This window comes from Anopheles stephensi, chromosome X (genome assembly GCF_013141755.1).
Source record: "Anopheles stephensi strain Indian chromosome X, UCI_ANSTEP_V1.0, whole genome shotgun sequence".
In the NCBI taxonomy this organism is placed as follows: domain Eukaryota; kingdom Metazoa; phylum Arthropoda; class Insecta; order Diptera; family Culicidae; genus Anopheles; species Anopheles stephensi.
This window is the reverse complement of record NC_050201.1, coordinates 17,339,674-17,365,091: the sequence shown is the minus strand read 5'-3', so window position 1 is coordinate 17,365,091 and position 25,418 is coordinate 17,339,674. Positions and strand designations below refer to the sequence as shown.

The 25,418-nt window shown below is 39.6% G+C and overlaps 4 protein-coding genes across 7 annotated transcripts in view; 2 read left to right on the top strand and 2 right to left on the bottom strand.

Annotated features, from left to right (window-relative positions):
- Nucleotides 1–25,418, top strand: part of LOC118512517 (dopamine receptor 2) — a 456,086-nt gene that overhangs the window by 288,553 nt on the left and 142,115 nt on the right. The gene's annotated exons all lie outside the window — the stretch shown is intronic.
- Nucleotides 6,477–12,304, bottom strand: LOC118512350 (ubiquitin carboxyl-terminal hydrolase 45). Of its 3 annotated transcripts, none has more exons than XM_036056650.1 (4): nt 12,207–12,304; nt 12,060–12,141; nt 11,291–11,674; nt 6,477–11,171 (listed from the first exon to the last, which is right to left on the bottom strand). In XM_036056650.1, the coding sequence occupies exons 3-4, from the start codon at nt 11,630–11,632 to the stop codon at nt 8,547–8,549; spliced, it is 2,967 nt and encodes a 988-aa protein (XP_035912543.1). In that variant the 5' UTR covers nt 11,633–11,674; nt 12,060–12,141; nt 12,207–12,304; the 3' UTR covers nt 6,477–8,546. The 3 variants fall into 3 exon arrangements, with proteins under 3 accessions (XP_035912543.1, XP_035912561.1, XP_035912551.1); XM_036056668.1 differs by having other exon boundaries at nt 12,064–12,141; XM_036056658.1 differs by having other exon boundaries at nt 12,064–12,243.
- On the top strand, nt 16,109–18,790 carry LOC118512494. The gene is made up of 4 exons (XM_036057003.1): nt 16,109–16,638; nt 16,703–17,111; nt 17,179–17,495; nt 17,558–18,790. Exons 1-4 carry the CDS (start codon nt 16,509–16,511, stop codon nt 18,739–18,741), a joined length of 2,040 nt encoding a protein of 679 aa, XP_035912896.1. The 5' UTR covers nt 16,109–16,508; the 3' UTR covers nt 18,742–18,790.
- On the bottom strand, nt 18,876–20,460 carry LOC118512709. Its single transcript, XM_036057545.1, has 4 exons — nt 20,256–20,460; nt 20,090–20,163; nt 19,895–20,011; nt 18,876–19,808 (listed from the first exon to the last, which is right to left on the bottom strand). Exons 1-4 carry the CDS (start codon nt 20,261–20,263, stop codon nt 19,069–19,071), a joined length of 939 nt encoding a protein of 312 aa, XP_035913438.1. The 5' UTR covers nt 20,264–20,460; the 3' UTR covers nt 18,876–19,068.

Sequence of the window (25,418 nt, the reverse complement as noted above, 5' to 3'; positions counted from 1 at the left end):
ATAAGGTAAACATTCATCGCGATGGACGCACTTGCCGTTTGTCACATGCTGTAATGTAAACGTTAATCGCGCTGAATGCGCATGTTGAGGCGTGCATTGTTCTGTAAACATTCTCGATGCTCTAGCACCGCGCTAAAGGCGTTGTGTACGCCATACTGTATCGTAAACATTGGTCACGCACTGCTAATGCCTTATCCGCGCTGATTTGCTGCCTAAGCTGAAATCTTCTCGTTGCGTGGGACATTCTATCGAAAGAATTGTTTCTTTCATGCAACATGTTTAATCAAGATTTGGTATGATTATGCCCAAGGTTACCTTCCTCTGTCCCTAGCGCTGTCGCGTTCGCAACAAGCAGAGAAAGAGTTTGTTATGTAACTTTTGCCGGAAACCAGGCCACAAGCAGAAGCAATGTCAGGCATTCATGGAACAATGTAACGACGAGGTCAAACCCAACGAGCGGCTAGATAAACGTCGTTATCCGAAAGCGAAAACAGCTCGTCAGAATACAGTAGTGATTTCACATTTGCGGCTGCACAAAGGTTCAGTGGACGTGATGCGTGGGTCATTGACTCCGGCGCCACATCACACATGTGCATCTCCTGCACATGTCTGCACATGTGCAGACTCCTTTGTTACGTTAGACTGCTCACTGAGGCAGAGCGTTTACTTAGCAGATGGCAAGAAAATTACCACCGAAGGAATCGGTTCGTGTAGAATGACGTGGATGACTCGAGAGGGTGAACGCAGCACTGTTCTCCTCAATGATGTGCTCTATGTCCCACAATTCGAAACCAACCTTTTATCAGCAAGGAAACTGGCAGCCAAGGGACTCAAGTTCATCTTTGATGAGGATTGGTGTCGCATCCAAAAGGACGAAAAGGTGATCGCAGATACGATGATGTCCGATGGGATGTTTAGGGGTTGTTGACAGCACACGTTGCTCTTAAAGTGAGTGAGCATACACCGAACTGTTTACACACTTGGCATCGTATTCTCGGGCATCGTGAGCCGGATGCGATTCGAGACTTGGAAAAGAATGGTCTAGCCACAGGTATCAGTATTGAAAATTGCGAAAATGTCGTAACATGTGAGTGCTCTATAGAGGGAAAGATGGCACGTCTGCCGTTTCCAAGGAAATCAAAAATGAAATCCAAGCATCTCATGGACATTATCCATACGGACGTGTTTGGACCAATGAAAACGTCAACGCCAGAGGGCTGTCGTTACTTCCTTACGATGATAGACGATTTTTCCCGCTACACAGTAGTGTATTTTCTGAAGAAGAAATCGGAGGTTACAGATCGGATCAAGGATTATGTTCAATATGTAAAGAATCAGGTCGGAAGAGTACCCAAGGTGATTCGTTCCGATCAAGGTGGCGAATACAAGAATGAAGCCCTTAAACGTTTCTGTCGTCAAGAGGGTATAATTCAACAGTTCACCACTGCGTATACACCACAACAAAACGGGGTAGCGGAGCGAAAGAATCGTTCGCTGATAGAGATGGCTCGTTGTCTGATTCTGGACGCGCAGCTGCAACACACGTATTGGGCAGAAGCTGTGAACATGGCCACATATCTGCAGAATCGGTTACCGACGAAGCCCATAAAGAAAATACCGTTTGAGCTCTGGACTGGAGAGAAGCCTGACCTCAGTCACCTCAAGATTTTTGGGTCGTGGGCATATGTATGGATACCATCTGAGAAGCGCTCGGAACTGGATGCAAAATCGAAAAAGATGCTATTTGTAGGCTACTCTCTGCAGCATAAAGCCTATCGTTTCATCAATCCTGAAACGTACAAGATGACCACGAGCAGAGATTGTCGTTTTCTGATACATCGGGAGGTTTGGGAAACCAAACCTTCGCAGGGAAGTATCGTTCCATATCCATTTTCTTATCCGATGATTGGTAGCAAAGCTGATGAAAATCCCATTATTGCAGCACTAGAAACTGGTAATGACGAGACACCAGCAGCTACATTCTCCGAAAATGACAATGGCCATGACAACGATCAATCTAGACAGATAGAGTTTGATAGTTTCCAATCAGCAACATCGAACGACGAATTGGAAAGTGATATTGAAGACAACTCTACCTGTCGCGAAAATATCTTGGAGCTTGAAGCATCTGGTATGCAGGAAGAGCCAGAAACATCTGTCCATCAAGAAGGAAGTTCTGTTCCTGTAATGGGAAACATGGGAAACAAGGCCAATGGGAAACAAGGCCCGACTGGTAGCGCAAGGATTCAGTCAAAAGTATGGGGTCGATTACGACGAAGTTTTTTCGCCAGTCGTCAAACAAACCACTTTTCGGACCCTACTGAGTGTTGCAGCCCGTCGTAGAATGCACGGTGAAACACGTAGACGTGAAGACAGCGTACCTTCATGGAGAACTGGAGGAAACAATTTTCATGAAGCAGCCAATAGGATTTCATAATGGGATCAAGGAGGAAGTGTTGTGTCTCAAAAAAGCCTTTACGGTCTTAAACAAGCTGGAAGGGTGTGGAATTAAAAAATCAACGATGTTTTCAAGCAGCTGGGGTACATACCATCCGTAGCAGACTCATACCTGTTCGTTAAAAATGGAGAAAAAAAACAGAAGAAATTGTTTATATTGCTGTATGTGGACGTTATGCTGATAATAACCAATACGAAAGCGGAATATGAAGCTGTTCGTAGGCATCTTCAAGAGCATTTCACCATTACGTGCCTAGGAGACGTACGGCATTATTTAGAAATTCGCGTAACACGATCACGTGGACAATTTTTCCTGAGCCAGCAAAGTTATATAAAAATGATATCTGAAAGGTTTCGACAAGTGCATGCGAAGCGGTCTTTTATACCGATGGATCCCGGCTACCCGAACACACAGCAGAAGGAGGAGGTACCCATGCCAAGAAACGAGATATTCAGAGCCTGGTGGGCGCAACAGAAGCAGACTGGACCGAAGTAAAACGAACGCTACGTTATCTTCAGTTCACCGCGGATTGGAGTTTAAGAATCGGTTCACCGGGGCAACTGGAAGTGTACGTAGATGCAGATTGGGTTGGTGATAAGACAGACCGAAAATCGAACACCGGTTTTGTCGTTCTTCTCGGAGGACCAATCAGTTGGGCAGCACGAAAGCAACCATGCGTCACACTTTCGTCAATTGAAGCGGAGTACGTGGCACTTTGCGAAGCCAGCCGTGAGTTGTGGTGGTTATTGAAGATTCTAAAGGATATCGATGAACCTGTTCCGACCCCGATAAAAATACATGAAGACAATCAGAGCCGCATATCGATGCTAAAATCTGCTGGTGTAAGTAATAGGACGAAGCACATCGATACTCGGTTTAATTTTGTAAAGGAGTTGGTGAACACTGGTGTAGTAGATATTCACTATTGCTCCAGTGAAGACATGGTTGCCGATGGACTAACAAAACCATTGGCACGCGTTAAGATGGAGAAGATGCGCCAACAAATTGGATTAGAATCTGCCGAGTTTTAGGAGGAGTGTTTTGGATCATAGCAACCTATGGAGTTAGGAATCTAGTAGGCTTTGCGGGTATAGTTATATAAGAAGAATAAAAATTAGTCAGTTGCTCTTTTCCACTCGTAAGAGGAAGTACCTTCCAACAGCCTCCTTATCGGAATGGATCATTCATACCTCGCACAAGCACTTCAAACAGTTGAGGGGAAGGAATACGAACCTACAGCACCCAAAACACGCATTGGGTTGTTGCACGATGGGTTGTTTACGGGCAAGCTAACACAGGGGTAGCTGTTCACAAGATGTCGGAAACTGGTCTTATTAACGTCCACACATGCCCCTGTAATAATGAAATGGACAAAGCCCTAAAGAACTATTTTGCTCTAGAGTCACTAGGAGTATAAAGCCCAACGAAAGCCATCTTTTCTGTGCCGGAGGAACGCTCAATGACTCTGCTTCAAAATACGGCATGTTTTTGTGACGGACGTTTCGAAACGAGTCTTCTTTGGAAGTACGACGATGTAAGGCTACCCGAAAACAAAACGATGACTCTAAAACGTTACGACTGCCTACAATAGAGACTTCGCCGAAATCCAGAAATTGCTGTAGCAATGATTGGAAAGTTTCAAGAATACGTACGTAAAGGGTATTTGAGGAAGCTTGAGCCACGAGAAGAATCAGAGAGGCAGCTTAACGACTGGTATCTACCCATATTTCCAGTAGTGAACCCAAATAAGCCTGGAAAAATACGCCTCGTCTTCGACGCTGCCACACAATCGCACGGAGTAAGTTTAAACTCGTTCCTATTAACTGGTCCCGATCTACTTGTAGGTTTGCTTTACAAATTCCGCGAATTTAAGATTGGAATTGCAGGCGACTTCCGTGAGATGTTCGTTCAAATAATAATGAACGAAAGAGATCAACGCAGCCAATGGTGTTCTGGAACGACGGAAATCCTGACGACCCACCTCAGCGATATATTCTTACGGTCATGAGTTTCGGTGCCGCCTGTTCCTCAACTACAGCGCACTTCATCAAGAATTTGAACACCGATAAATTCAAACAGGAATTCTCAAAAGCAGTAGAGTGTCGTCTTCAACATCTCACCAAGAGCGGATTTCCTACGACTACAAGAAAAAACAAGAGTCACGAAGAGATAAATGCTCAATCTATGACCCCCGGGGGTTTAATTGGGAACCTCCTGATGTACCTGAAAGTACTCTTACAAGAAACCTGGCGAACAGAAAATACCCGAAAACTTAGCTGAGAAATGGCAGCATTGGATATCAGTAATTCCCGCCGTTAAAGGCGTCAGCATCTCACGATGCTATCGAACCTCAACCTCAGCTGGCGGGAACAACGTGATCGAGCTGCACATCTTTTGAGATGCTAGTTAAACGGGCATGGCAGCGGTTGCATACCTGCGCTTCATGGAGAATAGCATAATCGTTCACTAATTAGTTCCAAGACTAGAGTAGCCCCGATCAAATTTGTATCCATTCCGCGTTTAGAGCTACAGGCGGTAGTTATTGGGGTCCGTTTAGCGCAGGCAGTTCGTAAGTCTCATCGTATTAATATTAAGCAACAAGTGTTCTGGACAGACTCGAGAAACGTCATAAGTTGGTTGAAATCCGATCATCGACGCTACAGTCAATTTGTGGCCTTTAGAGTGAGCGAGATTCTGGGGAAAACACATATCGACGATTGGAACTGGATTTCAACCAAGATTAATATCGCAGACGAGTGCACCAAGTGGCAGCGCCAACCTGATTTACGTCCAAAGAGTCGATGGTTTCGTGGTCCGGAATTTCTTGGGAATCCGGAAACTGAGTGGCCACGTGAACATGCACCCGCAGATGAGACTCAGGAAGAAATACGCCATATACTCCAATATTATTCAAAGAACCAACCCGTTGAGGATTTTCATCGTTTTTCTCGCAGGGAGCGTTTACTGAGAGCAACCGTCTACGTATGAAGATTCTATAAAAACTTGCAGCAGAAATATCGCAGTGAAGCAAAACTCGTCGGACCGTCTCAAATACGTCTCCGTTCTCAAATAGCTCACGCATAATTTTAGCACGCTTTCTATACAAGTTTACCGATTTTTTTTACACGCTTGGAATGCATCTTTCAACACAATGTTTTTTTTTCTGACGCCGCTTAATGGCAGACAGCAATGTTATATTGACATAATGCAACTTGAAGGACCATCTTTCACTCTTAAATGGGCATAGAGTTCCATGAAGGGCATGAAGTACCGCATGCTTCTTAACAAACCGCATAGTTCGGGTGAAGACTATGCATGGTTTATAAATAAACCTCATAGTTCAATCGAGTTCCAAGTGTAAGTAGAAAAGCTTAAAAGTTCCATCAAGTTCCACGCTCTTTTTAAATTGATTTTATTGAACTTTTGTTTTAAACGTTTTTTGAGGATTTTAACGTTTTTTATTTAAGCAGCTCTCAAGCAGCACGATAGTTCGATTTCTTTATTTTTTGGCTATTTGGTCTGCTTTGCTACTGATTCGATTCTGAATTGCTCTATACATTTTCTTAGCCATATTTCAAGACATACTTTGCTTTTTCCTTATGTTTGTAGTATTCGTGCTTGTTAACGGCGAGAGAAATTAATTGATCAGCATTTATATCCCGTTTGCATACCTAGTATAGATTTTACCTGCAGCTGGATAGTGAGTCTTGCATACGGGGAGGCAATCAGACTGGGATTTGATTCCTAATCCTGCCGAGTGAAGACCGGCACCGCTATCGCATTCGACCACCCGATTGCTTTTTTACAACTTACATGCAAGATTGGAAAAGGAGAGAAGAGAGGAGTTGTAGCGAGCAGAGTCGATGTTTGTGTGAGATCGTAGGTGACGAGCGGAAAGAGAATAGAACGGAGCGAGCGAGCGGAAGACGCAGGCGCGTCAGTTGTAATCGGGACGTCGGACAGAGTAGTTGACTAAAATAAAGTTAAAATAAGTGTTGTTTCTGAAAGCAATTTTACATGCATTTACAGTAAAATTATCCCTTTATTTAACTCTACTAAAACCTTCGACGGACTAGGCCAGCCATTTCCTTCTAAAAATATGCAGGCCAGGCCTACAGCTGAATTAAGACAATCATAATAAAAATAAGTTAAACCACCAATATTGCTACATACGGCCAATATTGGCCGTATTGTTACCAATTATTTCAATGAACTAAGATATAAAGAAGTGTTTTAGCAAATTAAACTAAGGGCAGCATGAATATTTTTCGTCATAATTGCCTTAGTTCTTCAATAGAAATTTTAATTAGTTGAAACACGATTGTTTTATCAATAATGATGTAGCGATAAATTCATCTTTGCATAAACATTGATTTATTGCCACTTATCCTTGCGAAATACATATATTGCATTTCTAATGGAATTTGTATTTACCATAAACTATGCAAGTACTGTGAATGCGAAAAGAAATAAAGAATGAAAAATTGATCTGTGAGACCATACATTTTCCAAAATTGTAACTACAAACACAAATTTAGTATGAGTAAATCGTAACGTTATGCAGCAGAAGGTATGGCAGTTTTAATTAACAAATCAAAATGTCTAAATTTATTAAAATAAAAATAATACACGTAGAAAAGATTTAAAGAGTCGACCTGCCTCTCTACAATATGAAGAATTGTGAAACGTTAAATCGCTTATGCCCATCACGTGAGAGAGACCGTGACCGAAGAGGCTATAAACAAGCTCGTAACACTACCGAGTTCATCAAACGTAAAGGTTTTGAGACCATTTCGTTCTCCTCTTGTCAAAATATAGGAGAGTTCATCGAAGAGGATTTTCCATCGCACTGAACTACTGTTATTTACACAAAGATCCTAGTGAAATGATCCAAACTGCAATCGTTTTCGTATTTAAATTTTTAGAATTTCTGAAAACTAATCTGTTCAATCCATTTTTTATGGCATAAGGCTGTTAAAAATCCTATTTACAATCCGGTAAAAAATATCCGACATACATCGCTTTTCATGGGAAGTTACAATCAGAAACATAGCTTAAAAATAAGGCATTACTTTTCCAATAAAAGTATAATGCAAAAGATGGTTTTAGAAATTATATCGCGGGACAATTCATTGGTGTCACATTGTAAATACAAATACATATTCCAAAAGGCTATTTTAATGAAAAAAGGTTGTAAAAAATGAAATAAATACACGAAGTTTCAAACATGCTAAGAATAAAAATGATGAAAGAAAAAAAATGTATCCCGAGCTAAACACGTTTAATGAATATGCATCAATAATATCTGCTTTAAACAGATCGCTTTGAACTACTTGTATTTTTGTTTGAATTTTAAAACCACTATAATTGCGAAAAAAAATCGTGGATGTTTCGAAGAGTAATGTTACAAGGAGTAATTTTGGTTGTTGTGATTTTTTTTTTTTTATAGTGTGTTTAATTTGTTTTACAACATACTAGAACATCATTTTTAACTATCTCTTCGAGTCTTTGTTTTATCTTAAAAAAACATAGCTGGTCGTATAATTGTGTTAGGGACTGTATGGTCGAAAAAAGCAGTATTAACATCTTTTAATTAATTCAACAGTGCTCGGATCCGCTATATTGTATAATAACTCACGCATTATTTGGGATGTTGTAATGAAATAACTTTACATTCTTAAAAAAATAATTCTCAGAGAATTACATCAATTGACAATTTACGCAGATAAGACTGTAACTTTTTCACGGGATGCATAGCAAAAATTTGTTTCAGGTCATAAGACCGTACAGTGAGTGCAGTGTGAACAATAAGAAATTAAATACAATTTATTTATACGTGCAAAAAATTGTATGCAACCGAGTAGCGAATCGTATAAGAATTTCTTAATTGTTTAACTAACTTATTTACACGAAGATCGATGTTCTCACTGTTCGTTTGGGGGCTGCATTTAAAGGCCTTGAGCGCCGCATGTTTAACACGAATGCTCAAGATATAAATGAAGGATCCTGAGAGCAATAAATATTAGGAAAATTATAATAAAAAAAGTGCTGTACGGATAATCAAATGCCAGAAGAATAGAAAATCAAATTAGAATATGCGCTCATAAAACAGTAAATACGCTTGCACTTTCAGTACGCTTTCTTCCGTTACCTCTCGAACATAGCTATCCGACACACAATACCATTTGCCGTGTGGCGGTTCTACGTCTGGCAGCGGTTCGGTTGGCTTTGCGGTATAACCAACCTCACCTTCCAGCACGTCCTGTTTATGCTGCATCCGTGGTTGCTTTTGACCGCTGTCGTCGTTATCGCTGGTTGTATGCGATGAGCTGATCGAATCGTCACTATCCCGCACGTGTACTCCCATGCGCAGCGCCTGCTCTTTGGCCATTTCCTGTTCCGATTTTCGATCCAATTCATCCTTTGTGCCCTGCGGGATGAACTTCCACCGCTCATCCTCTGGACCAAATGTAGGACGTACCTTCACATACGCAACATAATGTCCACCGTGCATTGAACCTGAGTGCTCCACCAACCCGTACAATGCGTACAGGATTCTTTTCTGACCGGGTCGAATGTGTGACGCACGCTTCACTTTCGAGCCACAAAACGGCGCAATGTCGAGGACGAACGGAAACGAGACCAACTTGTTTAGTTTTTTAAACACACTTCGCAGACCTACTTGGAAGCGCTTTAAATGCAATATCAGCACGGCGGGTGGTTGCGAAATGAGGAATTGCTTCGTCGCATTTGTGTTTACCGATTTACCACCCTTTCCGTTGATGCGTTCCGTGCAAGCCTCACAACATACCTTGTTGTTGCCAGTCATCAGTTCGACAGCGGTAAAATTATTAAAGCACGACTGTATCGAGTATTCGCCGTCCTCACATTGATAGCGCGGTGCGATCGTGTTACTCCAATCCGCATGGCTAAACGTTCGTGTACGTCCGCGCTTTGGCTCACTCGTGCACCCATCATCACCTCCCTCTCGTCCACCACTTCCCATACGCGGTTCTTCTCTTCGCTTGGCGGTGTCTTCGTCTGTTTCACTGCTACCAGCATTTCCAGCCGAAAGCTGCCGCGCCATGTGTGCTGCACGCTGTACGCTTATGCCAACTGCACACACGACATTACGTCCATCTGATTCCTTGTTGAGGTTTTCTGGCGTGTCGTCCAATTTTTCAGGCAACGAACGCAACTGGTTTCCGTTTTGGTCAACAGTTGACACAGAACCATTCTTCGATAGCGGATCATCTGTTACGTCATTGTCTTCTACATCGGCGTCTGACGGTTCGTTCGATTCATCAGACGATTCGTCATCGTTCACTTTAGTACAAACTGGTTGGAATGTGTGATCATCCGTTAGCGGTACCATATGTGCCATCTTTTCGCTTTCATCAACTTTGCTTACATTATCTCCGCCAGCTGATATCGGCATTCCGACCGAGGAGAGGTTAATCCTATTTTTCTGATGCTTTGCAATTCGTTTTGCTTTTTTATTAGATTCCCGTTCTTTTTTGCTAGCAGACTTCGACAATGCCGCTCCACCGGTAGTTGCAGCCGGACCCCCTTTGGTATTTGTCAATGGCGTCAATGCGCCTGAGCTTTTGCTATCTGGCTCGGGACTACTTCGACGTCTGATCGGTGGCTGAGGCTTCTCCACACATACCGGCAATGAGATATCAAGGAAGTATTCATGTTGTGACGAGGTATGATGACAATCCTGGCAGGTTAAGGTAGAGACGAGCGATCCTCTGAATACCTGCTCCGGACGAAACACCCACTGGGAAATCTGTTCGTTATAGAACTTTGCCAATGCTTTCTGTGTTTTGTCTACGTTTTGGTGCTGCTGACGTGTTTCCAAACCAAGGTTTTGTAGTATTACAGACTGATAGCGACGTAAGTCATCCGTGCGGACGCTTTCCAAAAGATGTCGCAGTAACTCGTGAGAATCGTGCTGATCACCCCCATCGAACTGAGGCCATTTACTAGTTAGTTCCTGCAGCAATCGGTTCGGTGATAGTGGTTCTTGCGCATTAGCATTCAACTCGCTTAACAACTCGGTAAGCGCTTCCGTAAGACTCCGCCAACTGAACAATTCACCATCTATAGGTGGCACTGCCATCTCGGAACCGTCCGGCAACTTCATCATGCCACCTGGTATGTGCACCTTTTCGCCTTCGGTCGCCGACTGCTTTAAGATATGAAGCAGATAAGGCGTACGAGCCAAACACTGCAAGACGGCGTTGAAAAAACAAGTGTTGCCCAGATTGGACAATCCACGCACACGGGGCAGTATGTCGACAATGTTCCTCACCGGCATCGAATGCCGTATCACGGATGAAGCAGGATTGGTCTGACCGGACCCAGCTCCACTGTAACCGCTTGCCGAATTTTGAACGTATGTTTGATTGTTGGAGTCGAATTTGGCAGCATCCGGCTCATCGAATGAATTGTTTGTATTTGATTGACGTATATCTAAGACCATGTTTCTAACCGACTCCGCCGTATCGCGTAGTTGAGTGTCCATTTCTGCAACGCTGGGTTGTACAGCATCGGAAAATCGTACCTTCGTTACTTCGCGTTTAATGAGCTCAACAAGTTCGAGAAGCTTCGGTTTAGCGTACGGATCAACTGGAACATTACAGGTGTAACACCACACATCCATCGTGGTTGTATTCATTGCAAGCGCATGCATATCAGACCGAGGCGTCTATAAGAGTATAAAAATGGAAACACGTTATAAGCAAACAGACTAACCTTTGACAAAGCGCACGAGCAAATCGAGCGATTTTTGTTTCTTTTTTTGTGCTTGCCCGACGAAAAACTTACTGCGTAGTGTTGGAGAGCATGCTGATTTTTCTTCCGACCACACAACTGAGTTCCACATTTGAGACAAAGCCATAATGTTTTGTCGCAACTAGCATCACTGAACTCTTTCGATGAGTCGTGGATATGCGTCGCTGGTTCATCCGCACACTTCCCACAAACCTTTTTATACCAGCCGTCATTGGTTTTGATTTGTTTCCGTATCGTGTTCAGGTCGATGGATTTTTGTACATGTGTACAAACTTCTCCGCCGTTTATCTTAGTCGAGAGTAACGTTTCATCGTTTGATTCCGTCGAGGAGGCTCCACCATCCACTCGGTAGTCACTGCGCTGCCTTTTTCCCATAATAGTGTCCCCTCTTTCGGTAGGTAGCTTTTCGAATTAATTCTGTCATAGAGCAAAAAAAAATGTTCAAATGCAGATAAAGATTATTGCTTCGCTAGTTTTTTTTTATATATAATTAATGCACGAAAACGATAAACTATACCAACGATTACCAACGACATCACAAAAAAATACGGCAAAGGAAAAACAACATTAAATCAATATAAATAGTCAGTAACGTAAACGTAACGAATGTTAAGCAATAAAACTATAACTAGATAACAGGTCACTCAGCATCGTATAAATATTTGGCAAAATAATCTGCAGGCACTAATAAAACTGTATTTCTGGCATACCGTGACTAAATTAACTCTCCGAAGATAGGTTAGCTATATCATATTATTAGCAAAGGCATGTGCATATGTAGAAGAATCTTTCATACACATACCTACCGTCAATGAGCTGTAATTTTATGCGAATTTTGATATTTTTCGCGCAAGAATCAAGATAAATTCATCAGCAACTGCAACCTGCAACGTATTATTGACTGATTCAACACATTTATTTGCAAAATTTCATACAAAGCACAACCCACCGATTACACCGTGAACACACCAAAGAACCTGAAATCGGTCGCGTGCATGCTCACATGATTGCTCTAGATCAGACTTAACCAAGGTATTCACAACACTACTGTCAATAAAATCGATGCTTGATTTCCTCCAAGGTGTATGTATTTAGAAGGTGAATTTTTATCGATTTGACAAGGCGACATTTTAGTCGAGTTATGTCAGAGTTTGTTTACAAAGACATATGGTATGGGGCTACAAACATGAACAAACAGCCTCGATTCTCAGTCCCTTGAGCAATTTCGCTACTTTATGGGTCATCTTCGCATATTAAGAGTTGTCCCACAGAAGATTGACGATATTTGGTTGCATTTTTCGTCAAAAAATCGAAAGCGATACCTCCACCGGCGCCTCCTCCGACGCTACCATCACTCTTCTCGATACCATTCACCCAAGGTATATGGATATAGAAGGTAGAGTTGTTTAGAGCAAATTGACATTTCTCGACCTGACATAACAGTTCCTTGGTGATCGAGGGGAAGGGTATTGAGAAGAGTGATGGCAGCGTCGGAGGAGGCGCCGGTGGTGGTATCGCTTGCGATTTTTTGACGAAAAATGCAACCAAATATCGTCAATCTTCTGTGGAACAACATTTGATATGCGAAGATGACCCATAAATTAGCGAAATTGCTCAAGGGATTGAGCATCGAGGCTGTTTGTTCATGTTTGTTGCCCCATACCATATGTTTTTGTAAACAAACTCTGACATAACTCGACTAAAATGTCGCCCTGTCAAATCGATAAAAATCCACCTTCTAAATCAAAGTGAGTTGAGAGGAGGTGTCGGAATAGCGATTTCTCGGTCGGACATCTTGAAAAAAAAAATTTGACGTTTACTTGACTGAAATGTAAACAAACTGCGGTCAAGCATTCTTTGTTGGTCAAGCAAGCGATCTTTAGCATACATTGATGAAGCTCGATCTGCTGTGCTCTTGATGATTTTGCTTGATGATGCTTTCAGATCGGCAAAAAAGTGGAACGATCCTATATCTCGGATCAACCAATAGTTCGGGGATGCAAAGCGCCTGTGACGCCGATACAGTCAAAGCTGCCGTGTCCGTATAGGCGCTGAATCTTTACCACCTCAAACAGTAATAAATATAATACAGAATCACCTCAGATAGCACTGACACACCACAATATCCAGATTTCTTCACTTGATCTAAGCTTTCCGAACGATATTGAACAGCAGAATGGAAGAAAACAAATCTTATAATGATGTTATTGCTTCGAGAATAATAAACAACACATATAACCAGCTGATTCAATGCGGTCAAGTAAACGTCAAACTGGTGCTGGTCTTCTACTTCTTTCCATGTGTCAAAACGGGCTTTTTACGGCACCTCCTCTCAACTCACTTTGTTCTAAATACATACACCTTGCATTCACCTCGATCACCAAAGAACTGTTATGTCAGGTCGAGAAACGTCAATTTGCTCTAAACAACTCTACCTTCTATATCTACATACCTTGGTTGAGAGGAGGTGTCGGAATAACGATTTCTCGGTCGGAAATCTTGAAAAAAAAATTTGACGTTTACTTCACTGAAATGTTGCATGCTGCGGTCAAGCATTCTTTGTTGATCAAGCAAGTGATCTCTAGCATACATTGATGAAGCTCTGCTGTGCTCTTGATGCAAATTAATCATTAATGTGTTTAATCGAACATATAACACACAATTCCAATGGATAGTGACCAAGACGGAGCACGGTGATGCACAAAACGATTCCGTCAAATCCAGTACGGCTTTAATCGTTCTGCACAAACTTCATGAATAGCTGCACCCATTCAGCGTGCGGGATATCCAGCATGTATCTGGATTTATTTTTTGCTTGCAGATCGGCAAAAAAGTGGAACGATCCTATATCTCGGATCAACCAATAGTTCGGGGATGCAAACCGGCTCCGCCTGTAACGCCGATACAGTCAAAACTGCCCTGTCCATATAGGCGCTGAATCGTTACCACCTCAAACAGTAATAAATATAATACAGAATCACCTCAGATAGCACTGACACACTACAATATCATGATTTCTTCACTTGATCTAAGCTTTCCGAACGATATTGAACAGCAGAATTGAACCACGCGAAGGAATGGTCGATTCGGAGATCTCCGCGCAGATTCCTGGCCTTGTCAGAGTTGCTTGAATCAGGCGGCTAACCTTTTTTCCTGGATAACCAAGAGAAGTTTTTAGCGGCGGACTCGCACTACACTAACTCGGCGTGGACAACGGGAATGTCGTAGCTCGATCAGACGATTAGCCTTTTTTCCTGGATAACCAGGAGAAGTATCTAACAGTGGTTCTTGCTTGGCTTGATTTCGCCTAATTCTTCCGACGGAGTGGGGAGACACCAAAGTGCGTAACCAATTTCCGGAGGGAAGGCAAAGGTGAAACTTTCCCGAATCTGTATGGATACCCAAACAATGAAACACAAGTTTCTTCGTTGAGGTTTGGATTACAAGTCCATTTTATTCTTAAAAAATCCTGTCTTATATACTAAAATTCTGTGGGAAAAAGAACATGAAATAGCATTACATCGATCTCCTTTATCCTAACTCGGTATGCCGATGCGTTTGATCCCTGCCTGACGTCGGCTAGTGTAGGATGGCGACAATGTCTGGCGATTGTTACCCTATCGTTTTATGACCATGGGTAATGCGCATCTGTGGTTCAAGTGCGTATGTTTATTTTCCTATTGCCTTTTACCTGCGCGTCGTTTACTCTATTCGTCAAGTTGGTCTTTCCTTCACTGCCCTACGACCGTGCCTTGATCTTCGCGCAGGTCCTTTTTTCGTGAAACTAATCGCGCAACGATAACGTATGCGTTGGGTTCTAGCGTTAACCTTTTTCGGCCTATGTTCTTCACTTTCGTATTTAATTACATGGCCTGAGTTTACGATTACCATATGTCGAGATTTGTCCCTTTTTCGAGATATTTCCAATAACGCATCATAATCTTGTCGCTCTGTTAGTTTAGGGTTTTTTCCTAAAATAATATTTGCCGGTGATAGTTTATCCTAAACAAAGACGTTTATTAATTTTCCATCTAATCCTCGCATGCCGTAAAATCTAGCTCAATTCGTCGCGTTGGTAACATCCTATATCATATAATCCCTACACCTATATCATATAATCCCTACTAATCTATTTCGGCGTGGCGGGCTGCATCTCATAGACGTATGCGAGACACGATTTGTCCAGTTTCTTAACTCGGAAAATAAGCCACCGGTGGATATCGCTGGCGCTAATGATAGTGCCAAACTCCCGAATAAGAACGGCTCGTAGTGCTTGGTACGTCAGCAGGTTCTTCTGTGCTGCCAAGAAACTGCAACCTACACCCACCATCTTCCGTCGGGTCTCGAAACCACTCGTTAATATCTCGTGACAGATCACCACCGTACGGCTCGATCCCGTCTTCTATGTCACGGAACTAGTACGGCTGGAGGAATTCTATTTTAGGAAAATAGTTGCTTTCTACCGGAATGTTCTCCGCGTCATGGTATTCGGTGGAATGCATGAGGTCTTGTTCAAGATCCTTCCTAGTGATTTCCAACCCTGCCTCCATTAAGCGTTTCGCAAGGTCTTCCTTCGTACCCGTTGTCGCCAACCCGGCGTCTCCGCACATTCGCACTTATCCGGTGCGTGTATACTCTTCAGGCCAGGCTACATGATGCGAGATGCCAAAAAGACTTCGCTAAAATGGTGGGATTATGCGAAATCTATCCGTCAAAAAGATTTCGCCTCCTCGAGCTGGAATCTCGGAAAGATTTCGTTTCTTTTTCGGGCTAGAGAGCCCTCTCTGTCACATTCTATGCGTTGCCATGGTAGTTTTCGGTCGAAGAGAGAGATAGCATGAAGTGCTCTAAACAACACGGGTAGATCCCAGGCTGCAAGGAACATATGAAAAGACCAAATCCCTCTGTTTACAATACTAAGTCAGCGAGTTCATGAACTTTATACGGCTTTTTACCTAATAATAAATAGTAAAATCATAAAAAAACATATAGAAAACTCATGTCTTTATTTAACATGTACATTTTATTTGGTTTTAAAAGATTTTTCATTAATTTTCAATTTTAATCTAAAAATCGAGAGTAATGATATTGTTGATATTGGTTCCCTGATCAGCGATTGTTGTTGTTTTGCCTGTCAGACTGGCCGACGCGCTACAAAAAGAAAACTTCTATCCGTATAAACAAAAATTTTCCGAGTGCTTCTTAATTACGTTTTTGCTCAGAGCCTTCTAATATCACCAATCTTGTAAAAATGAGTGACCAATTCACTAAACGAGTAAAATATAATTCATATTTGTATCGTTATCGCGATGCTACAGAGCGCCGAGCAGCTTTGCTAGAGCAGAATGACGAAGAGCTAGTTGCAGGAGGAAGTTCATACGGTATAAGACGGGCAAATATCATTGTTAGTTTCTTTTATAACATGGCATATATTTTGTTTTCCAGTTATTGGAAGCAACCAAGGCGCAGGCGATGCACCTATGGATTATCATTCAGAAGGATCTTCCAATGTGATGGCAGAAGAAGCCGGTGAAACGACAAGCGAACCTGAATGTGATGAGTTTGTTACGGACTATTTAGTTGAAAGCTCTGACGATGAAAGAATGGACACAGAACGCACAGAAGGGTATGATGTAGAAGCCGAATTACGTCGATGGGCAATATCCACCAATCAATCGTATAATTCTATAAGTCAAGTTATGGAAATCATACGAAACGTGAGTTCTTGTAATCTTCCAAAAGATGCTAGAACTTTGCTGAAGACTCATCGAAATGACTCAAATGAAGTTGTAACGATAAACGGAAGTCAGTATTGGTATAACGGGATAAGACGATGTCTGCTCAACGAACTAAGGTGCGTAGCTAATAAAAGTTGTTAACAACAATCTTTACATAACAAACGTTACGTTTTGTATTTTCAGCCGCAGCGATATAGCTCTCGATTCGTATTCTAAGCTGGAACTTAATGTTTCTATTGATGGATTACCCATATTTAAAAGCAGCAATCTTCAATTTTGGCCAATATTATTCAACGTTCATAACATTCCAGAAGTGCCGGTAATGACCATTGCAGTTTACAGCGGATCAACAAAACCAGCAGATATCGATCAATTTCTTCAGCCCTTCGTTGATGAACTTAACTTCCTTATGGAAAATGGAATAACCATCAATAACAAAAAGATTTCCATAGAATTACGTGTCATTATAGCTGATTCACCTGCTCGAGCATATATTAAAGGTAAGACAAAATATAAGATTACGTTGAAAATTGTATGGAACTTAATATACTTTTTTAAATAGGTGTTGCTGGTTTCAACTCACGAGATGGTTGCTTGAAATGCGCAACGAAAGGAAGAAGCCTTAATGGAAGAACTGCATTTTCCAGTTATACTGAACTTGAGCGAACAGATCATGGGTTCAGATTACGAATTTACGAAGGTCATCATAAACATTGTACTCCATTGTTGAAACTAAATAACTTCGACATTATCAAACAAATAATCGTCGCAGATCAACTACATTTGATAGACTTAGGTATCACCAAACGCACGATCGTAAGTTTCATGGAAGGAAAATTTGGCGTTAAAAAAAAGCTTAGCAATACACAAATTAACAATTTGTCTGCAATGCTGACCAACATCAAACTTCCTATTGAAATTCACAGAAAGTTCCGTTCAATGCGTGACTATAAGCACTGGAAAGGCTCAGAATATTCCTCATTTCTATTTTATGCCAGTTTCGTTATACTCAAAGAGATAACAAATGAAGAACAATACAAGCACTTCATGCTGTTCTTTTGTAGCTTAACTTTGTTTTCCTCAAATGTTTACAAAGAACATTGGCCTTTAGCAAACACGTTGATTCAACTTTATGTAAAACATTACGCAAATATCTATGGCCCGGAATTTATTTCAAGCAATGTACACAATTTGCTACATATATTCAAAGAAGTTGAACAATTTGGTCCAATTAGTAGCATATCTTCTTATCCATTTGAAAACCATTTGCAGCATTTAAAACGTTCATTGCGTTCTGGCTGGAAATGCTTAGAGCAAACTATAAATAGACTTTCCGAAAAAGAAGTTTTTAACACTCGTTCAGCTAATCTATGTTTAAATTTCCCTTCTGTTCATACCAGAACTGGCACAGTAACATTACATGTCCGCAAAGCCTTTCTTTTAAAAACTGGGGAACGTAACGAATGGTTTTTGACCAAAAGTGGTAATGTGTGCAAATTTATCACTGCACATGAACAATACCGTAACATAAAAATTGTTGCGAAAAAATTGTCTCAAACAGACGATTGTTTTGTATATCCTTTGAATTCTAAATTTATGCATATGCATCATGGAAACCTGAGCGATCTGGAACATACGGAATTGGATGTTAATATTGAGGATATACGATGTAAATTGGTAGCTGTTCCCCTTTCCAAAGAAAATGAGTATCAATATGTTCCATTAATTCATACCCTCGTAGGCTAATATTTGCATTTCTTAGATAATAAATAATTAATATGATTTTCTTTCTGTATCGTTCTTTTTCATTACTATAATTTATGGATTATAACATTTCAAAAATTTACATATTATACATGATACATTTTTCATGAGTTTTTATTATTAACATACATATTACATCATATTACATGTATTTAAAAAAATAAGGACACTTAGTAAGTGAAGGAACTTTATAACAAAACAAAAAAACACTAATAATGAGAATGTTGATGTCTGTGGTGCGTGGATTTAATCTTACCTTCTAGGTTCAGTCTTTGGCGGGCATGCTTCAATTTATTTTGGAAGAATGTTTTAATTTTTTGAGGAGTTGGAGTTACTCCGTGAAAGTACTCCAATGTGCTTAAATAAAGCAAGAATATTTTTATATCCAAACAACGGAATTTTTTGGTTCGGATGTCCAATTCCCGTCCAGCTCATCTCTATAACAAACTGTCTGGCAAATATGATGTCCATCGCTGAATGAAGCCTTTCTTCCGAGCTATCTGTTGGCAGCTGGCATTCCAGATATTCTTCAAATTCTTTTTTGTACTGTTGATCATTAAGCTGCTGATCCACTGCATCCAACATTTCTTTGGATGCGATCGGTTCCCAGTTGAATGAACTATTTGTTACCAATCCTGGACGAGGAGAGATTTTATCTAAGATCAAGTCCAGCCTAGTTTTAATAATTGCTTGATTTTTCTCAACAACTCGAACCCTGTTGGCGTGGTTAGTTTCTATTTCATTAAGTTTCTGGTCCAAATTTGTAATTTTTTTTGTCATGTCATCCATTTTCTGTCCAATTGAAACTAAAAGATCGCGCAATCCTGCGTCTATAGAGGATTTTGTTGTCTCTAGATTTATGGGACTATTGCTGCTTATGGGTTTGGAAATGTTGGGTTTGTTGGATGCGGAAAAAATGGAATCCGAAATGGATGCGGAAACATTGCGGTGAACGATGTTTGTTGCAGGTTGGATGTTCTTGGATATATTTTTTGCCGTTGGTAGTTGTTTTATAAAATCTGGATGTAGTGTTGGTTGTGATGAGGAAGCTGTAACACAACGATGAAAAACAATACATATTACTTTTAATACTGCTCCCAATCTTTTAAACGCATGCCGAGAAAACCATACAAACCTGCGGAAACACTGCGGTGAACGATGTTTGTTGCAGGTTGGATGTTCTTTGATGTATTTTTTGCCGTCGGTAGTTGTTTTATAAAATCTGGATGTAGTGTTGGTTGTGATGAGGAAGCTGTAACACAACGATGAAAAACAATACATATTACTCTCAATACTGCTCTAAAGTTTTATGAACCAATATTTTTTATACCTGTAGGCTGCGGCTTCTCGGATAAAACATATTTTCCGTCTCTCATATTGAGCACCACAATCTTGCGTGGTGTGCTAAATGATTCGCCACATCGTTAAAACACGAACAAAGAGATAAATATATTATACATCGAATCCTTTGTTACATGTATTTTAAAAATACATACTTTTCCATGTTGCTTGGTTGCTTCTGTTATTGGATGTTTACGTCTCTACACAACACAACCGCAATAGCTCACACGGATCAGATGGAGGACAAGCAACTCGGTAAGCACAAGTTCAAATCAACTTATAACCCTATATAATTGATAACACAGAAAAGATACGATAGCCACCGGTAAAGGGGGGGTACTACACACAGCTATGGCATATGAATGAATAAGTATGAATTTAAATAAATGACAGCTACAAGAAAAAAACAAGATTTTTTTCGTTTTTACTTGCTTGAAAACGGCACGTTTTTATTTTCTTAACCAACCAAGTTGTATACATTAAGACCAAGATGTATACATTACCACGCCATGACAGATGGTCCGATGAGGTGTTATTAAGACGTCTTTTCGTGGTCTTTTCGTGGGTGAAAAGACCACGAAAAGACGTCTTTTCATCTGTCATTTGGAGCCTGGGATGTACCGAGATCATTTTGACGGAAAAATTTCGCAAATCCCCAAGGTATATGGATATAACAGGTAGAGTTGTTTAGAGCATATTGACATTTCTCGACCTGACATAACAGTTCTTTGGTGATCGTGGTGAAGTGAATCCCACCACACATATTGAGGAGACGACATAACAGACAGAAAAGGAGAAACGATCATAGAAGAATTTCAAAACTCGAACTTTATTGTGATACCAAACGATACATACACACACCAACAGACACAAACAAAAGACAAACCTCAATAGACTTAACCATCACAACAAACGATATATATAATCACATAAAACGAAACATAAGAAACCAACACATAGGAGGAAGCAGTCACAAAATAATAGAAATAATACTAGACAAAACCCAAACAAGACAAAACCGACCAGTCTTCAATAAACAAAACATAATTGAGGATATACAAAAAATAGATAGCCAACAAATCCATACAATAAAACAGCTTTCCAACAAAATAAAAAAGATAATAGCAAATAATAAACATAACTCCACTCATAAACTCAAATCCTGGTGGAATGACGAAACGAAAAACGCGCTAAAAAATAGAAACAAAGCAAGAAAAACCTTTAACCAAAACAGAACCATAGAAAACGCCATAGAAGTAAGAAAACAAACAGCAATCCTGAAACAAAAAATTAAAAAACAAAAGGAAACCAACTGGAAAACCACCATAGAAGGAATTAATGAAAAAACTGACACCAAAGAGCTATGGAATCTAGTAGGAAAAATTAATAACAACCATAACACAAACAACAACAACAAAGAATCAAACATAATTCATAATGAAATAAGCAAGGCCAAAGAATTCCTGAAACTAAATTTCATAGACAACAAAAACGCAAGAATCAATATCAACATCAACCTAGAATCACAAAATCACACAGAACTCATTAACGAAAACCTATGGGAACACATCCTATCAAAAAAACAAAATACAGCCCCAGGACCAGATAACATCACCTACAACATGCTTAAAAACATAAACTCGAAAACACTAGAAAAAAATCCTCATAGAAGGAAACGAGATGTGGACAAGGGTATCATTAAAAAACATCTAAAACGCTTAAAGGTCATAGCCATATGTAAACCTAACAAAGACAACAACACCATAGAAAACTACCGCTCAATATCCTTAATACCTACATACACAAAAATCTTGAATTCTGCTGTAATCCTGAAAATGAACAAATTCATAGAAAACAACAATCTACTCCCGGAATTATCTTTTGGTTTTAGAAACAAAAGAACCATTAACCAAGCAATCAACTACATAACTAATCGAATATACCACAACAACAGAATGAGCACCAAAACAGGAATAATATTCATAGACCTAGAAAAAGCCTACAATAATGTAAAAACAAAAATATTACTAGAAAAAATGATAACAACACAAATACTTCAACAAATAACCAAATGGATAAAAGCCTTTCTGACAAATAGAACAATAGAAATAGAATCTGACAATAGAAAAATAACAAAACTAGTAACAGACGGATTATCACAAGAAGATGTAATGTCCCCTACACTTTTCAATTTCTACACAAAAGACCTCCACAAAAAAATTCACACCAATAACACAACACTAGTACAATACGCCGATGACTTCGCTATCCTAGGAAACGGAAAAACACAACAAGAACTAGAAATAAACCTACAAACTGCCTTAAACTTATTCACAGAAGAAATAAAAAAGCTTAACCTATCAATCTATACAGGGAAAACCAAATTCATGACTTTTGGAATAGACTTAAACAAGTTCATTCTAATCATAGGAAATAACCCGATTGAAGAAGTAACAAAATATAAATACCTAGGAACTATCATAGACAGAAAATTAACATTCAAACACCACATAGATCACCTGAAAAACAAAGCAAATATTAGACTAAACATAATCAAAATATTATGCCACAAAAAAAACAACATATACCCACACAAAGCATTAACCATATACAGAGCTAACATAAGAAACATACTAGAATCGGGAACATCTTTCACAAACAACAGTAACAAAAGAAACCAAAACTCTTTAACCACAATTATAAACCAAGCCTTAAGGAAAGCAACAGGTTGCACAAAAACCACACAACTAAGTACACTACACGCGCTGGCATCGGAAGTACCGTTCAAAATAAGGAACTATTTTACTACAAGAAAAGAATTCACAAAAGACATAGTTTTCTCTAGACCAATAAGAAATCAATTAATGAAACATTATAAAACTAACTACAAAAAAAAGAAAAAATCATATCAGGAAACTTTGTTCGAAAAAGACTTAAGAATATACAAAAATCTTTGGTTAGCCAGACACAACAACATTAAAGTAAAAATACCAATAGATACATCCCTAACCAATGAAATACCAAAAAAAAGCTAATACAAACAAAGAAACTATGAAACAAATAACAATAGAAAAAATCAAACAATGGGACCAAAATAGACCCACCATATACACAGATGGAAGCATAATTAACGACAAAGCCGGTATAGGAATTTATATTAAATCAAAAAATACTCACTCATACTACGAATACAACATAAAGAATTACGCATCCATAACAACAACTGAAATCATAGCTTTACACGAAGCCCTGAAAAAAGCAGACGGAATGAAATTACACCGACCTATCATATTCACAGACAGCCTCACCGCATGCATAATAGAGAAAGCTCAATCACAATTATTCATTGAAGAAATCATATACGAAATAATAAGACTAGGTATAAAAACAAAAACGAACATTACATGGATACCGTCACACATTGATATAAGGGGAAACGATATTGCAGACGATCTCGCGAAAAGAGGCACAATATCCCAAAATCAAATAGGAAACAAATACAAACACATAGATATTATTAAAATATTCGAACAGGAAATGAAAGATCAAACATGCGAGTGGTACAGGACAAGCATAACCACCAGAGGAAAAAAATTTGCAGAATTTCAAAAAGAATTCAAATTTGAAACTTGGTACAAACACACTAACCTAACAGCCAAGGAAACAAACATAGCAAACAGAATCATCTCAGGACATGATTTATCAGAACATTGGCTACACATAATGAAAATAGTCGAAAATGGAACCTGCGACACCTGCAATGTACCCAACACTGGTTGGCATAAGATCTTCGTATGCCCGAATTTCAATAGAACTAATGACATAACCAAAGAAAACCTAATTAAAAATTGGCAAGCACCCTCCGGAAACACTATAAAAAAAATAATTGAACACCTAAAAAAATACAAAATAGAAATATAAGAAAAAAAAACAAATAACACAACCCGGAAAAACAATAACATAGATACTCACGCGCTATATCAATATGCAAAAATAGGACACATAGGAGCTCCTTAAACTTCCCGTCGGGAAGAGGACAGGAAAACTCTCAACACGACAACAAAGATATTCAGTACCACGAAAACACAAACACTAACATAAGTAAAGACTCTCTACTATAATTTAAGGACAAAAGAGAGACTATACTAAAACCAGAATTAAAACAAGGTACAATACTGCAATCTGACGTTTCTTTGACGAACAAAAATACGCCTAGATACTACATAGGAGAGAATATCTACACAAAGCACAATAGAACACAAAGCAGTATTACCCACATTCTAACCTACAAAACAGCACAAACATAATAATAATAAAAAAAGATAAAAGTCAGGATAGTAAGACAAACCCACAAATATTAAAAAAAATAATAATAAAATAAAAAAAGGAAAAAAACAACACAAACTTATAAAAAAAAAAATGCACAGATCGACAAAAAAAAAACAAAAGGAAAAATCATACCAACCGTACCTTTGAACAAAACACACACAATACAGAAACAAAACTCATAACATAAACACTGTGACAACCAATAGTAAAAAAAAGGAAAAACAACAAATGACAATTGAAACTCAAGAGAAATGGACGCAACAGTCCTCTCTACCACACAAGAGGTGGTACGCCTCCAAGGTATATGGATATAGAAGGTAGAGTTGTTTAGAGCAAATTGACATTTCTCGACCTGACATAACAGTTCTTTGGTGATCGAGGGGAAGGGTATTGAGAAGAGTGATGGCAGCGTCCGAGGAGGCGCCGGTGGTGGTATCGCTTGCGATTTTTTGACGAAAAATGCAACCAAATATCGTCAATCTTCTGTGGAACAACATTTGATATGCGAAGATGACCCATAAATTAGCGAAATTGCTCAAGGGATTGAGAATCGAGGCTGTTTGTTCATGTTTGTTGCCCCATACCATATGTTTTTGTAAACAAACTCTGACATAACTCGACTAAAATGTCGCCCTGTCAAATCGATAAAAATCCACCTTCTAAATACATACACCTTGTACGCCTCTGATTATGGGATAGACGTCTCATAGGAAGATACAAACCACACACTGAAATAAGAAGAAGAAGAAGAAGAAGAAGAAGAAGGGTATTGAGAAGAGTGATGGTAGCGTCGGAGTAGGGGCCAGTGGAGGTATCGCTTGCGATTTTTTTGACGAAAAATGCAATCAAATATCGTCCAACTTCTGTGGGACAACTCTTATGGGGTTATTAGACGAGGGATTTTTCATCGGTAATTTTCTGTCAAAACACGTTTGACAGATAAATGCCGGTCTGAAAAAAGGAATTCGACATGCTCAATTCAGATTTCG

Coding starts and splice junctions, on each gene's coding strand:
- LOC118512494 (XM_036057003.1), top strand. CDS start 16,509: ATGAGTGACCAATTCACTAAACGAGTAAAATATAATTCATATTTGTAT. Junction 16,639..16,702: donor TGCAGGAGGAAGTTCATACG/GTATAAGACGGG, acceptor TTTGTTTTCCAG/TTATTGGAAGCAACCAAGGC. Junction 17,112..17,178: donor TGTCTGCTCAACGAACTAAG/GTGCGTAGCTAA, acceptor TTGTATTTTCAG/CCGCAGCGATATAGCTCTCG.
- LOC118512350 (XM_036056650.1), bottom strand. CDS start 11,632: ATGGGAAAAAGGCAGCGCAGTGACTACCGAGTGGATGGTGGAGCCTCC. Junction 11,172..11,290: donor ATGCTCTCCAACACTACGCA/GTAAGTTTTTCG, acceptor ATACTCTTATAG/ACGCCTCGGTCTGATATGCA.
- LOC118512709 (XM_036057545.1), bottom strand. Junction 20,012..20,089: donor CGAGAAGCCGCAGCCTACAG/GTATAAAAAATA, acceptor GTTGTGTTACAG/CTTCCTCATCACAACCAACA. Junction 19,809..19,894: donor TCACCGCAGTGTTTCCGCAG/GTTTGTATGGTT, acceptor GTTGTGTTACAG/CTTCCTCATCACAACCAACA.